The sequence below is a fragment of the Dendrobates tinctorius genome, unplaced genomic scaffold, assembly GCF_039654945.1.
Source record: "Dendrobates tinctorius isolate UK_male_01 unplaced genomic scaffold, ASM3965494v1 ptg000103l, whole genome shotgun sequence".
NCBI lineage: Eukaryota > Metazoa > Chordata > Amphibia > Anura > Dendrobatidae > Dendrobates > Dendrobates tinctorius.
Genome location: NW_027361771.1, coordinates 680,414 through 694,660, shown reverse-complemented (window position 1 = coordinate 694,660; position 14,247 = coordinate 680,414). Strand labels below are relative to the sequence as shown.

The window sequence follows — 14,247 nt, the reverse complement described above, 5'->3', positions numbered from 1 at the left end:
CTGTCCCAAACAGATCAGCTTTGTGTATCTTGGACACCCTCCTTGCAGACGTAGAGGTAACACCTCATTATTCTTTTGTGCCTGCCCAGCCACACTAAATCCATTCTTCATATCTTGGAGAGATATTTCTACATTATTATTGACCAGCAATCGGACATAACACTTTTTCAACAGTGGCGCTTACTAGTAAAACCTTTTAATGTAATTGGCACTAGAAACATCTCTTAATATAATTGACATCAACAGGTCATTGCTGCAGCTTTTTTGTGAGAACATAAATGAGTTATGGATTGAAAATTACTATGAAAGCATTTAGGTGTCTCTAGTACAAACCGAGTGTCCTGAAAAAATTGGCTTTTCTATACAAAAGGAGAAAACAGATTTTTCTTATGAGGTCGGTTTGTTGCTATCAGTGTGTCTAGAGTGGGAGAAGAGGGTTGCACTGACAATCCAACATAATGGGCAGCACTTTGAACACATTTTATAAGTGTTCATAAACTTGTAAATAACTCATGAAAGAATAAAGGTACGTTAAAACCAAGCACACCATTGTTTTTCTTGTGAAATTCTCAATAAGTTTGATTTGTCACATGACCCTCTTCCCATTGGAAATAAAGTTGGATTCAAAATGACCGACTTCAAAATGGCCACCATGGTCACCACCCTTCTTGAAAAGTTCCCACCTCCCATATACTAATGTGCCACAAACAGGAAGTTGATATCACCAACCATTGTCATTTTATTTAGGTGTATCCATATAAATGGCCCACCCTGTATAATGGACCCCCATCGTCCTCCATACAATATAATGCACCGCTTCATGGTCCTCTGTACAGTATAATGCACCCCCATGGTCCTCTGTACAGTATAATGCACCCCCTATCGTCCTCTGTACAAAATAATGCACCCCACATGGTCCTCTATACAATATAATTCATCCCCTTCATGGTCCTCTATGCAATATAATGCACCCCCCATGGTCCTCTGTACAGTATAAGGCACCCCATGGTCCTCTGTACAGTATAATGCACCCCATGGTCCTCTGTACAGTATAATGCACCCCCATGGTCCTCTGTACAGTATAATGCACCCCCCCATCGTCCCCTCTACAATATAATGCACCCCACATGGTCCTCTATACAATATAATTCACCCCCTCCATGGTCCTCTATGCAATATAATGCACCCCCCATGGTCCTCTGTACAGTATAATGCACCCCCATGGTCCTCTGTACAGTATAATGCACCCCCATGGTCCTCTGTACAGTATAATGCACCCCCCCATCGTCCTCTCTACAATATAATGCACCCCACATGGTCCTCTATACAATATAATGCACCCCCTCCATGTTCCTCTATGCTATATAATGCACCCCCATGGTCCTTTATACACTATAATGCACCCCCCATGGTCCTCCATGCAATATAATGAACCTCCCAATGTACTCCATAGAATATAATGCATTCCTCATGGTCTTCCATTGAATATAATGCACCCCCCATGGTCCTCTATACAATATAATGCACTCAACATGGTACTCTATACAATATAATGCACTCCCTTCATGGTCCGCTATGCAATATAATGCACTCCCCATGGTCCTCCATAGAATATAATGCACCCCCATGGTCTTCTATACAATTCAATGCACCGCACATGGTCCTTTATACAATATAATGCACCCCTTTATGGTACTCTATGCAATATAATGCAACCCCCATGGTCCTCTATACTCTGTAATGCACCTCCAATGCAATATAATGAATCTCCTAAGGTCCTTCATAGAATATAATACACTCCCCGTGATCCTCCATAGAATATAATGCATCCCCATGGTCCTGTATGCAATATAATGCACCCCACATGGTCCTCTATACAGTATAATGCACCCCCCTCATGGTCCTATAAGCACCCCTCATGTTGCTCCATGCAATATAATGAACCTCCTAAGGTCCCCCATAGAATATAATGCACTCCCCATGGTCCTCCATAGAATATAATGCACCCCTATCATCCTCCATACAATATAATGCACCCCATGGTCCTCCATGCAATATAATGCACGCACTTTATTGTCCTCCTTTCAATATAATGCACCCTCCCATGGTCCTTCATACAATATGATGCACCGCCATGGTCCTCCATACAATATAATGCACCCCTTATGGTCCTCCATACAATATAATTCACTCCCATGGTCCTCCATACAATATAATTCACTCCCATGGTCCTCCATACATTATAATTCACCCCCCATGGTTGTGTGAAGCGCCGGACATGTCAGAACAAGCGTGCACACTGTAATGACGTCATCGCATCCACTGCTCTGACATGTCAGACGCCGAGGTAGCATGATGGGGGTGGAAACGTCTGCTAACATTCTCTCTTCTATCATTGCTTGTGGTGACGGCCGGAGCCCCTCTCCAGCTTTCAACATGAGCATCGATGATGGAGGTGGGAGCGTCAGCAAACGCTTCCACCCCTATCATTCTGTGCTGACATTGGGCCTGGTGCAGACGCTGACACCAGGTCCTCCGGCTCTTGGGCCCCATAGCAGTGGCTTGGCCTGCCACCATTGGCGGTAAATTACTGCTTTAAGGTCTTCACGATATCTCTGTGTGCCTCCAAGTTCATATGTAAGCAAGGCATACAAAATATTCTGTTGTTTTCCCTATGAATCCCAAATCATGGCAGATGTCATTTTGTAAGCAAGCATCCCTCTTAGGTAGAGGTCGGGGGAAGACCGCTATGTTACCTTCATGCTACCCTACTTCAGTGTTTTGTAGTGAATGTATTTTTTTCCAATGTGATTTATTATATTATGTGTTAGTTTATGCTATATATATATATATATATATATATATATATATAAAATCAGTGATTATTGCTGCTGTACAAGTGTAATCCCTTATTGTTTTTTCCTTAAAGGTACCTTGCTATACGTTACCCATTGCGCTCAAGAGAACTACGCACACCAAAGAACGCTCTCATGGCTATCACCCTCATCTGGAGCTTGTCATTAATCTTTTCGGGACCATATCTCAGCTATTACCAAGAATTTCAGATGGCTAACCTTACTGTCTGCCACCCTGTTTGGCAAATCTCTCATCGTAAGACTATGGATCTCTGTACTTTTATCTTCAGCTATGTCATTCCTGTGCTCGTTCTTAGTCTGACCTATGCCCGCACCATACGATATCTCTGGACTTCTGTAGACCCGATTGAAGATATGTCTGAGTCAAAGAGGGCCAAGAGGAGGGTGACTCGCATGATCATCATTGTTGCAGTCTTGTTCTGCTTGTGTTGGCTTCCTCACCACCTTGTAATTCTTTGCATGTGGTTTGGATACTTTCCCCTTAATAACTTCACATATGCCCTACGTATTCTCTCACACCTGGTGTCCTATGCTAACTCTTGTGTAAATCCAGTGGTCTACGCCCTGGTCTCAAAACACTTCCGGAAGGGATTTCGCAAGATATTCCGTTGCCTGTTGTTGCGCCAAAGGTCAACCAACAAGATCCATGTGGTCCCTGCAGCCCATGCAGGAGTCAGCACATTAGAAGTGGCGTGTACAGAGGTGACTCAGTTAAGTGAAGGTCCGTTGCACTGCTCCGCCTGTTGTCACGATCCCGGAAGCCCATGGGAAGATACAGAAAGAAACGGTGATAAAAGAGGCTCAGCATTCATCACATTTAACGTTACTTAGTTGTGAGAGTCAAGATGGAAGAAATTAAGATAAATCTTCAACATCCTTCTTCAACACAACTATTCATTCCAGAAGATGTGCTGAACAGCCAATAACCAATATAAATGATAAACATTTCTAATACCAAAGTAGCAAATGTTCTCTTTGACCCTGATAGTCTAAAATGCATGTACACTGTGAAGACTACAAATGCAAATTAATGTGAGCTATGGGCATCTATCAGCATTGACTTAACATTCTTACGACCTTTCTTGGGATTTTTATAAAAGCGATAACTTGAGGATCTGCGTGTCAGTCCAGGACAGATGAGTGACAGCATGTGCATCTGCAAGCTACAGCATATAACTGCTTTTTCTTGACTGTCCAATGCACTTGAACCATTAACGTGCGAGAAAACATACAACTCTGTAACTGCATTTTTTTTTGCCATTTAACAACATGCACATAAATGTATCATAAAGGGATGGTTTGAGATCTTAAAAAGGATCTGTTGTTTGCTCTTTTTAAAAACAGCACCTCATTGGTCTAAATGTTTTGTCGGGTATTTCAACCAGATCCTATTTAGATCTCGGACAACCCCTTCTGAGCACTGATCCAGGCTTTATGTTTAGAGTTGTGAAGCCAGCATGCCTTAAGTAGTACAAAGCAATGGTATTAATTAGTTCATTAATTATTTTGCTAATTTGCTGATATGTTATATTAAAATGCAGCATTGCTTATTCACCGTTTAAGCAGACCTTTAATAAAAAAACTACCTTAACACATCACTTATTTTTTTTACTATTTAAAAGCAGATTTATATATACACTCACTGGCCACTTTATTAGGTACACCATGCTAGTAAGGGGTTGGACCCCCTTTTGCCTTCAGAACTGCCTCAATTCTTCGTGGCAGAGATTCAACAAGGTGCTGGAAGCATTCCTCAGAGATTTTGGACCATATTGACATGATGGCATCACACAGTTGGCGCAGATTTGTCGGCTGCACATCCCTGATGCGAATCTCCCGTTCCACCACATCCCAAAGATGCTCTATTGGATTGAGATCTGGTGACTGAGGAGGCCATTTGAGTACAGTAAACTCATTGTCATGTTCAAGAAACCAATCTGAGATGATTCGAGCTTTATGACATGGCGCATTATCCTGCTGAAAGTAGCCATCAGATGTTGGGTACATTGTGGTCATAAAGGGATGGACATGGTCAGCAACAATACTCAGGTAGGCTGTGGCGTTGCAACGATGCTCAATTGGTACCAAGGGGCCCAAAGAGTGCCCAGAAAAAATTCCCCACACCATGACACCACCACCACCAGCCTGAACCGTTGATACAAGGCAGGATGGATCCATGCTTTCATGTTGTTTACGCCAAATTCTGACCCTACCATCCCAATGTCGCAGCAGAAATCGAGACTCATCAGACCAGGCAACGTTTTTCCAATCTTCTACTGTCCAATTTCGATGAGCTTGTGCAAATTGTAGCCTCAGTTTCCTGTTCTTAGCTGAGAGGAGTGGTACCCAGTGTGGTCTTCTGCTGCTGTAGCCCATCTGCCTCAAAGTTCGACGCACTGTGCGTTCAGAGATGCTCTTCTGCCTACCTTGGTTGTAACGGGTGGCAATTTGAGTCACTGTTGCCTTTCTATCAGCTCGAACCAGTCTGCCCATTCTCCTCTGACCTCTGGCATCAACATGGCATTTCCGGCCACAGAACTGCCGCTCACTGGATTTTTTTTCTTTTTCGGAACATTCTCTGTAAACCCTAGAGATGGTTGTGCGTGAAAATCCCAGTAGATCAGCAGTTTCTGAAATTCTCAGACCAGCCCTTCTGGCACCAACAATCATGCCACGTTCAAAGGCACTCAAATCACCTTTCTTCCCCATACTGATGCTCGGTTTGAACTGCAGGAGATTGTCTTGACCATGTCTACATGCCTAAATGCACTGAGTTGCCGCCATGTGATTGGCTGATTAGAAATTAAGTCTTAACACACAGTTGGACAGGTGTACCTAATAAAGTGGCCAGTGAGTGTATATCTAATATATAAAGCTCAAGTGTGTGTATGTATGTATGTGTGTGTGTATGTCCGGGATTGGCATCTGCACCGTCGCAGCTACAGCCACAAAATTTGGCACAGTCACACGTCTTGACCCCGAGAGTGTCCTAGGCTATGTTGAGAGGCGAAATTTTAACCCCGCACGTTCCAATTCACCATACAATTTTGCCCCTATCTACATAATGGGGAAAAAGTGTGTGCGTATCAAGCCCCGCCCCTCATTATGATGTCACAATGGTTAACTATGGGATGGAGGATGTGTGAAGGGTATATGGGCACTGGACTATGGGATGGAGGATATGTATGATGGGTATATGGGCACGGGCCTATGGGATCGTGGATATGTATGGTGGGTATATGGGCACGGGACTATGGGATGGAGGATAATTATAATTTGCTATAACTAACCAGTTAGTTACTATGCCCGGGCAGTGTCGGGCTCTTCAGCTAGTGTGTGTATATATATATATATATATATATATATATATATATATATATTCTCATCAATTTTTTATTTTCTTGTTATAGATTTCTGTTACATTTTTTGTGTGTTCATGCTTATGGTGTTAGTCATCTTGCTAGAGTTGCTGTTCACAGCATTCACAGATATGATTTACTGCAGCCACATAAAGCATATGAAAGGGAGAGTTCTTGACATGCTCTGTGATCTTTGCTGAGGTCATCTCACAGAGAGGAGGAGATGAAGGGTGAACATCACTTATTGTGATTAGTGGCTCCTGTGATGTCAATATATCAGTGTCACCTTTCATTGTAATCCTACCTGTGGTGATAATGAGTTATCATCTTAAGAATTATCGACACAGAACAGGAAATGTCAGACTATTGTGAGACTCAGAGGTCACAGTGAAGACTGCAAGATTATATACAATTTAAAAAAAAAAAATCACCAAAAATCTATTAAAGGTAATTTTCTATTGACACATTCTCTTTTAACCATTTTACGACCAATGACGGACATAGCATGTCATGAGCGGGTGTCAGTTCCCCTTATGACCAGGGGCTGTCATATTGGCGTGTGTAGGTGTCGTGCTCGCACTCAGCCACTTGCACACCCAGTGGCTGAAGTAAAAATTAATACATAAAAAAGTACTACATTTAATTTTGCATTTAAAATAATTGATTATATAATCAATATGTCATGAACCATGCTGGATCATGACTGATAAAAAGCACAGGTAACCTTTTTTCTTAAGCTGTGCTTAAGTTTGGTTTTTGCCCCCCCGGTGGCCATTAGGATTATTACACAGTGGTGTCCTTTGTTCTAAGTTTGCTCCCGGTGGAGGTGAGCGTCATTGCACTCTGGTTTCTTTAGTTAATTGCACATGATTAATGCAGGTATGATTGCTCTGGCTCTGCTATAAAAGAGTCACAGGTGTCGCAATCAGTGGTGATAGTGTTCATTTCAACCATCCTTAGTGGAGGGAGGAGCTGGAGAGCGTTCCTTGCAGCACTGTCTTAGCCCTGGTGTGGAAGGAGTCAGAGGGGATCTCCTTGTAGCTCTGACAGAGCTTGGTGGCAGCTATTCAGTAGGAAAGCTGCATGCTGGTGGTGGACTCTGTTGCCGGGACCAAGAGCAACAGAGTAAAGCTAAGTGGTGTTTCCCTGTATGTGTTTTTCCTTAGTGTGTATTAGTACAGCGGTGGGGCCAGTGCCTGTGCCACCCAGCTCCCTAGCAAGGGATAGGTGTAGGGTGTGCTAGGGCGACAGGTTCCTGATCGGCGCCCGGTGTAGAACCGGCATAGGGAACGTTAGGAGAATTAGGGACACTGACTCAGGGGAGTGTTATGATTGAGTCACCGTAGGAGGCAAAAACAGAAATGCTAGCTAAGTCCAGAAAACCAGAGAGGTTGGCAGCTATCGGATTGCAGACCCCTGATCCTATCACAACAACTAACAGTAGCCGTGGGGGGTTCCTACAATGCCCTAGACCCCTCGATCACAGCCGGAGAATTAAATAGGCCTAAAGAAAGAAAGGGGAAATCTAAACTGCCCCAGAGCAGATCCCAAAGCAAAAGGCAGCCCCCAACATATAATGACGGTGAAGCAAGATGAAAACACTAACACAGACAGAAAGATAGACTGAGCAAAGACTGGGCCCAAACTACCTAGATAGGAAAGGACAGGAAGGCTGCTGTCTGCAATCCGTGAAAAACCCTATGAAAATAAGAGCCAACAGACTGACAGTAAAAAAGGCCCTGAAGACGCTAGGCTTCAAAAAAGCTATGTCAGGACTCAGGAATATTCTGAAGACAGAGCAACCGGCAAAAGGAGATTCAGCTCATCCCAGCAGGGAATGGCAGAATCCAGAAAAGCAAGGAAAACGAAAACAAAACATAAATGCAAACAGGCGAAGCAGAAAACTTAGCTTTAGGGAAGCAGGAATCAGACTGGTGTCCTAGAAGTTCACAGAGAAATCACCCGCAGGGCAGAAGGGCGAAGGCAGCCTTATATCCAGTCAGTGACTCCACTCAGCCAGTCATCCTCATTAGGCTCAGGTGCCTGATAATCAGGCTCATTACCTTCCTTTACCAGAATAGGGAGTTCACCAGACCTCAGTGACGAAGGGGAAAATGAACTCACAACAGGGGAGTGCAGGAGGTCTCCACGTCCCCACTCCCTATCGCAGGGCCCACTGTTGTAACTGTCTCCCCTTTCCCCGTGTCTTGTTGTTTCAGTTACCGGCCTGCGGGTCGCGTCACACAGGACGAGTCATCGTGTCATTATCACCAACCTACAACTTTTTTTTTCTGCTGAGCCATGGACCCAGTTCAGCCCTTTGCCCAAATGCTGCAGATCCTTACTAATGAGATTAGGGGGCTGCGCGGAAGGTTGGTGCGGCAGCTGTGGCTGTTGGTGGGCTCTGGGGGCTGGGTTCAGGAACAGGCTCAGCCAGAACCCAAGATATCACTCCCTGACAGGTTTTCTGGGGGGAGAGATCAATTCATGGTATTCCAGCAAGCCTGTAAATTGTATTTCAGGCTGCGCCCTCGTTCATCAGGGAGTGAAGAGCAACGGGTGGGAATCATTATGTCCCTTCTTAAAGGGGATCCCCAATCCTGGGCCTTCTCCCTACCAGACGATTCTCCATCATTAGAGTCCGTGGATGAGTTTTTTGCGGCTTTGGCGCTTGTGTATGGGGATCCTGGTGCCGTCGCCCTGGCGGAATCCTGACTCCATAGGTGTAAACGGGGAGCCTGAGTTGCTGATGAGTACTGCTCAGAGTTTAGGAGGTGGGCCACTAACACTCAGTGGAATGACCCTGCACTTAGGAGTCAATTTGTGCAGGGTTTGTCTCCAAAGTTGCAGGATACTCTGGTGCAGTACGCCGTCCCCAGGTCGCTGGAGGCCACCATGTCCCTTGCCATCTGGGTGGATAGATACCTTAGGGAAAGACTTATACAAAAAGTGCCTCCTGATGTCCTCGCTAGGGAGGTGGACCCACCAGTGCGGACGGAGGAACCCAGACAGCCCGGTGTTGTTGATACAAAAAAGGATTAGGATTATTACACAGTGGTGTCCTTTGTTCTAAGTTTGCTCCCGGTGGAGGTGAGCGTCATTGCACTCTGGTTTCTTTAGTTAAGTGCACATGATTAATGCAGGTATGATTGCTCTGGCTCTGCTATAAAAGAGTCACAGGTGTCGCAATCAGTGTTGGTGATAGTGTTCATTTCATCCATCCTTGGTGGAGGAAGGAGCTGGAGAGCGTTCCTTGCAGCACTGTCTTAGCCCTGGTGTGGAAGAAGTCAGAGGGGATCTCCTTGTAGCTCTGACAGAGCTTGGTGGCAGCTATTCAGGAGGAATGCTGCATGCTGGTGGTGGACTCTGTTGCTGGGAGCAAGAGCAACAGAGTAAAGCTAAGTGGTGTTTCCCTGTTTGTGTTTTTCCTTAGTGTGTATTAGAACAGCGGTGGGGCCAGTGCCTGCACCACCCAGCTCCCTAGTAAGGGATAGGTGTAGGGTGTGCTAGGGCGACAGTTTCCTGATCGGCGCCCGGTGCGGAACCGGCATAGGAAACGTTAGGAGCGTTAGGGACACCGACTCAGGGGAGTGCAGGAAGTCTCCACGACCCCGCTCCCTATCGCAGGGCCCACCGTTGTAACTGTTTCCCCTTTCCCTGTGTCTTGTTGTTTTAGTTACCGGCCTGCGGGCCGTGTCACACAGGACAGTTTCACGAGCCGTGCCTTGTTGTTTCAGTTACCGGCCTGCGGGTCGCGTCACACAGGACAGGTCATCGTGACACAATAATTATTAATACAAAAATAAAAATAGCTGCACCATCCCTTTAAGAAAAAAGAGTAACAGTGGTTAGGGTCAGTTTTATGGAGGACACATAGGCTCTTGGGCCTTCGTCCGCTTTGTTAGTAGTATTTTATTTTAAGTAGATCAAGAGGAGAAGTTTTTTGGCGGTTGCAGGGAGCCTTCTGCTCTCTCCATTTTCTTTCTACGTCTGGCAACCAGTTTTTATATGGATGGTTTAGACACATCTCATCTGTTCAGCCCCTTTATTTCTTGAGAAATGTTGGTTGTATGATAACATTTTAGTGATCCTATAAAGTGAAGCGGAGGTAGAGATGTAGCCATACATACTGTAGGTGTGGCTGCGATAGAAAGTCAGATGGTGTCCAGATGAGTAACTCTACAAAGTTTTTTGCCCAGAGGTCTCCACAAATCTTATGCCAAAAATATTACATTTGTGAACTGTATTTCATTACATATATATTATCTAGATACACGTGGTCAAAATTGTTGGTACCCCTCGTTTAATGACAGAAAAACTCACAGTGGTCACAGAAAAAACTTAAATCTGACAAAAGTAATAATAAACCAAAAATCTATGAAAATGAACAAATGAAAGTAAGAAATTCCTTTTCATCCATGCTTCCACAGAATTTTTTTTATAAAAATAAAACTCATGAAATAGGCCTGGACAGAAATGATGGTACCCCTGAAAATAATATGACAAAAGGGACATGTTAAATCAAGGAGTTTCCTCTAATTAGCATCACAGGTGTCTACAATCTTGGAATAAGTGAGTGACCCTGTATAGAGGGCTACAGATCCTCACTGTGCAGTTTGGTCAAATGGTGTGTATCACACTAAACTTGGACCAGAGGAAGAGAAGGAAAGAGATGTCTCAGGAGAGTAGAAAGAAAATTATAGACAAATATGTTAAAGGTAAAAGTTATAAGAACATCTCCAAGCAGCTTGATGTTCCTGTGACTACAGTTGCACATATTATTCAGAAATTTAAGCTCCATGGGACTATAGCCAACCTCCCTGGACGTGGCTGCAGGAGGAAAACTGATGACAAATCAAAGAAACGGATAATACGAATGGTAACAAAAAAGCTCAGAAAAACTTCTAAACAGATTAAAGGTGAACTTCAAGCTCAAGGAACATCAGTGTCAGATTGCACCATCCCTCATTGTATTAGCCAAAGTGGACTTCATGGGAGACGACCAAGGAGGACACCATTGTTGAAAAAAAAATCATAAAAAAGCCAGACTGGAATTTGCCAAACTACATTTTGACAAGTCACAAAGCTTCTGGGAGAATGTCTTATGGACAGATGAGACAAAAATGGAACTTTTTGGCTAGGCACATCAGCTCTATGTTCACAGATGGAAAAATGAAGCATATCAAGAAAAGAACATTGTCCCTACTGTGAAACATGGAGGGGGCTCTGTTATGTTCTGGGGCTGCTTTGCTGCATCTGGCACAGGGTCTCTAGAATGTGTGCAGGGTATAATGAAATCTCAAGACTATCAAGGGATTCTAGAGAGAAATGTGCTGCCCAGTGTCAGAAAGCTTGGTCTCAGTCGCAGGTCATGGGTCTTGCAACAGGATAATGACACAAAACACACAGCTTAAAACACACAAGAATGGCTAAGAAGAAACACTGGACTATTCTGCAGTGGCCTTCTATGAGCCCTGACCTAAATCCTATTGAGCATCTTTGGAAAGAGCTGAAACATGCCGTCTGGAAAAAGCAACCTTCAAACATGAGACAACTGGAGCAGTTTGCTCTTGAGGAGTGGGCCAAAATACCTGTCAAGAGGTGCAGAAGTCTCATTGACAGTTACAAGAATCGTTTGATTGCAGTGATTGCCTCAAAAGGTTGTGCAACAAAATATTAAGTTAAGGCTACCATAATTTCTGTCCAGGCCTACAGTATTTAATGAGTTTTTTTTTTTTAAATTCTGTGGAAGCATGATTGAAAAGCAATGTTTGACTTTCATTTGTTAATTTTCATAGATTTGTGATTTATTATTACTTTTGTCAGATTCAAGTTATTTCTGTGACCATTATGGGTTTTTCTGTCATTAAACGAGGGGCACCAACAATTTTGACCACGTGTGTATACAGGTAAGTTGCCACGATATTATTATACTCACTTTCTGTATATTAGGTTATTTGAATTTTTTCTTTTGTTGTAAACACAATGACAAATGTTCATGAAGAAGCTAATCTCACTTTGAATAGAGAGATTAGATGGTAATTGTCTCTTGATTTATTGATGTCCGGATGTTTGCTTGTCTTTAAGTAATAGGACTTTATTTATATAAACTGAATACACAATTATTCATCCCAGAGTTTCATTTTTGGGTGTTGCTTAGAAACAGTTGTAATTAGGTTTTCTTTCATCCAAAGCAAAGATTCATCTTAGTGCCCTATCCTAGTATCAAAACATCCTGGTCAAGGCAGTCTGTCTGGTTAGATGTCCTTCTATGACCGAGAACCAGGAGTACATCAGATGAAAACTCTCTGCCCCACTTACAACTCTGCTTGTCTTCACTAAACGAATGCTGTACAAACACAATGTGGCAGATATCTACATCCTGTGCAATATTGAGATAGTGTAAACTTAAGGCGGGCTTACACTGGCCAATGGTGGCATTGAGCGGCCACCAATTGGCTACATGTCTGCCATTTGGTGCTGACAGCACTTCCAATGCCCACAAAATGATCTGTAATAGATGTGCATAGTATTGTTCTCGGCAGCAATTGTCCTTTCTACACAAGATGATGTGCTGTCAAGAATGATGATTTTTAAGCAAGCTTAACCTCTTCCCACTGCGAACAATTTCCATTTCTTCGTTTCTGTTCTTTCCTCCCTTTCTCCCAAGGGCCATAACTTTTTTTATTTTTCCATCCATATATCCTTATGAGGGCTTGATTTTTTGTGAGAAGAATCATACTTTTGAATGACACCATTCATTTTAACATGTAATGCACTGTAAAGCGGGAATAAAAAATTGCAAATGCATTGAAATTACAAAAAAGTGCAATGCCACAATTGTTTTTTTACTTACCATGCTCACTATGCATTATGATTATGCAAATATCAAACAAGGAAAAGCAAGGAAATTAGCATATACAGTAGGTCTAGCATAAATAATATGGTCAGTGAATATGCATACATAAAAAATTATGCACCAGGTGATACACAGGACAGTGATGGCAAAAAACGGACAATTGGTATAATAACAATTGGAAGGAGGATGAAAAAACCGACCATAGAAGCCCAGGGTAGACAAAAATACCTTCCGCGGAAAATTAAATGTTAAATTGTTGGTTCCGTCGTATGTACAAAAGACATACGTTTTCCACCTTGGAATACATATCTACTATAAATTGATGAAAAAGTTGCCTAAATTGCAAAAGTGGTTTGATGAACCATGTCTGATCATTATTTGCTAGGCGTACGAGTCCATAGCTGATATTTTTTATTGGTTGGTCTAACAGTATTGGGATCAGTCTATATTATATAAAAGCGATAGCCATTTTGGCCATTCCAAAATATTATAGGATACTGCAGATCATCATATGACCTATGTGTTTCTGCAAAGCTTTGAAGATTTTCGTTTCATCACTGAGTAAATAAATCTTGGCTTGGAAAGTCCTGGCCCAACTATTACAACACTGGGAGAATTAAATCGCCTTTTGTACTCACCAACCAGTGTCTTGTCTGGCAAGGTTTTGTCCTGATGAAGAGGTCCTGTATATGACGTCGAAACTCATAGACTTTAAAATCTGACCAATAAAGCCTTTGTAAAATATATTGATCATCCGACTACATTCATCAGCAGCACATTCATTGACCCTTTACCCGGATTCCATACTTGTCTGTCCTTTTGGATCTGTGTCTTGCAGCGGCTGGCTGATACGTGCTGAACATGTTGCATGAGTGCATCTCCGTCCGGTGAGCAGATTCCTTTTCTGCAATATTATGGTGTTTATCAGTTAAAACCCTATTGTGCTCTATTTGTTCTCTTAGTTTGTTCCACATTTTCTTGTCTGGCACTTGGCATTCTTTCTAAGGCTATTTTAATAAGGTTTACTAACTGATTGTGTTGATGAAAAAATGTTTGCAAATTCAATACAATATCTTTTTTTTGTCTCAAGTATAACTTCACAACGTCAATCAGTGTGCATCTGTTCATATCCCAAAAAAGTACATTTGTAAAA

The 14,247-nt window shown here is 42.9% G+C and overlaps 1 protein-coding gene across 3 annotated transcripts in view; it reads left to right on the top strand.

Moving 5' to 3' along the window:
* The window catches only part of GALR2 (galanin receptor 2), a 49,913-nt gene extending 45,439 nt beyond the window's left edge, over positions 1 to 4,474 (top strand). For 2 of the 3 annotated variants that reach the window (XR_012234554.1, XR_012234553.1), the window contains exon 3: positions 2,930 to 2,971. Coding sequence is in view for 1 of the 3 variants with exons in the window: in XM_073587903.1 (XP_073444004.1) it covers positions 2,930 to 3,707 (778 nt within the window). In the remaining 2 variants the exon portion in view is untranslated. Of the gene's footprint in view, positions 1 to 2,929 lie in introns of all 3 variants that reach the window. The other variant, XM_073587903.1, reaches the window with a different exon arrangement.
* Positions 4,475 to 14,247: the final 9,773 nt, after the last annotated feature.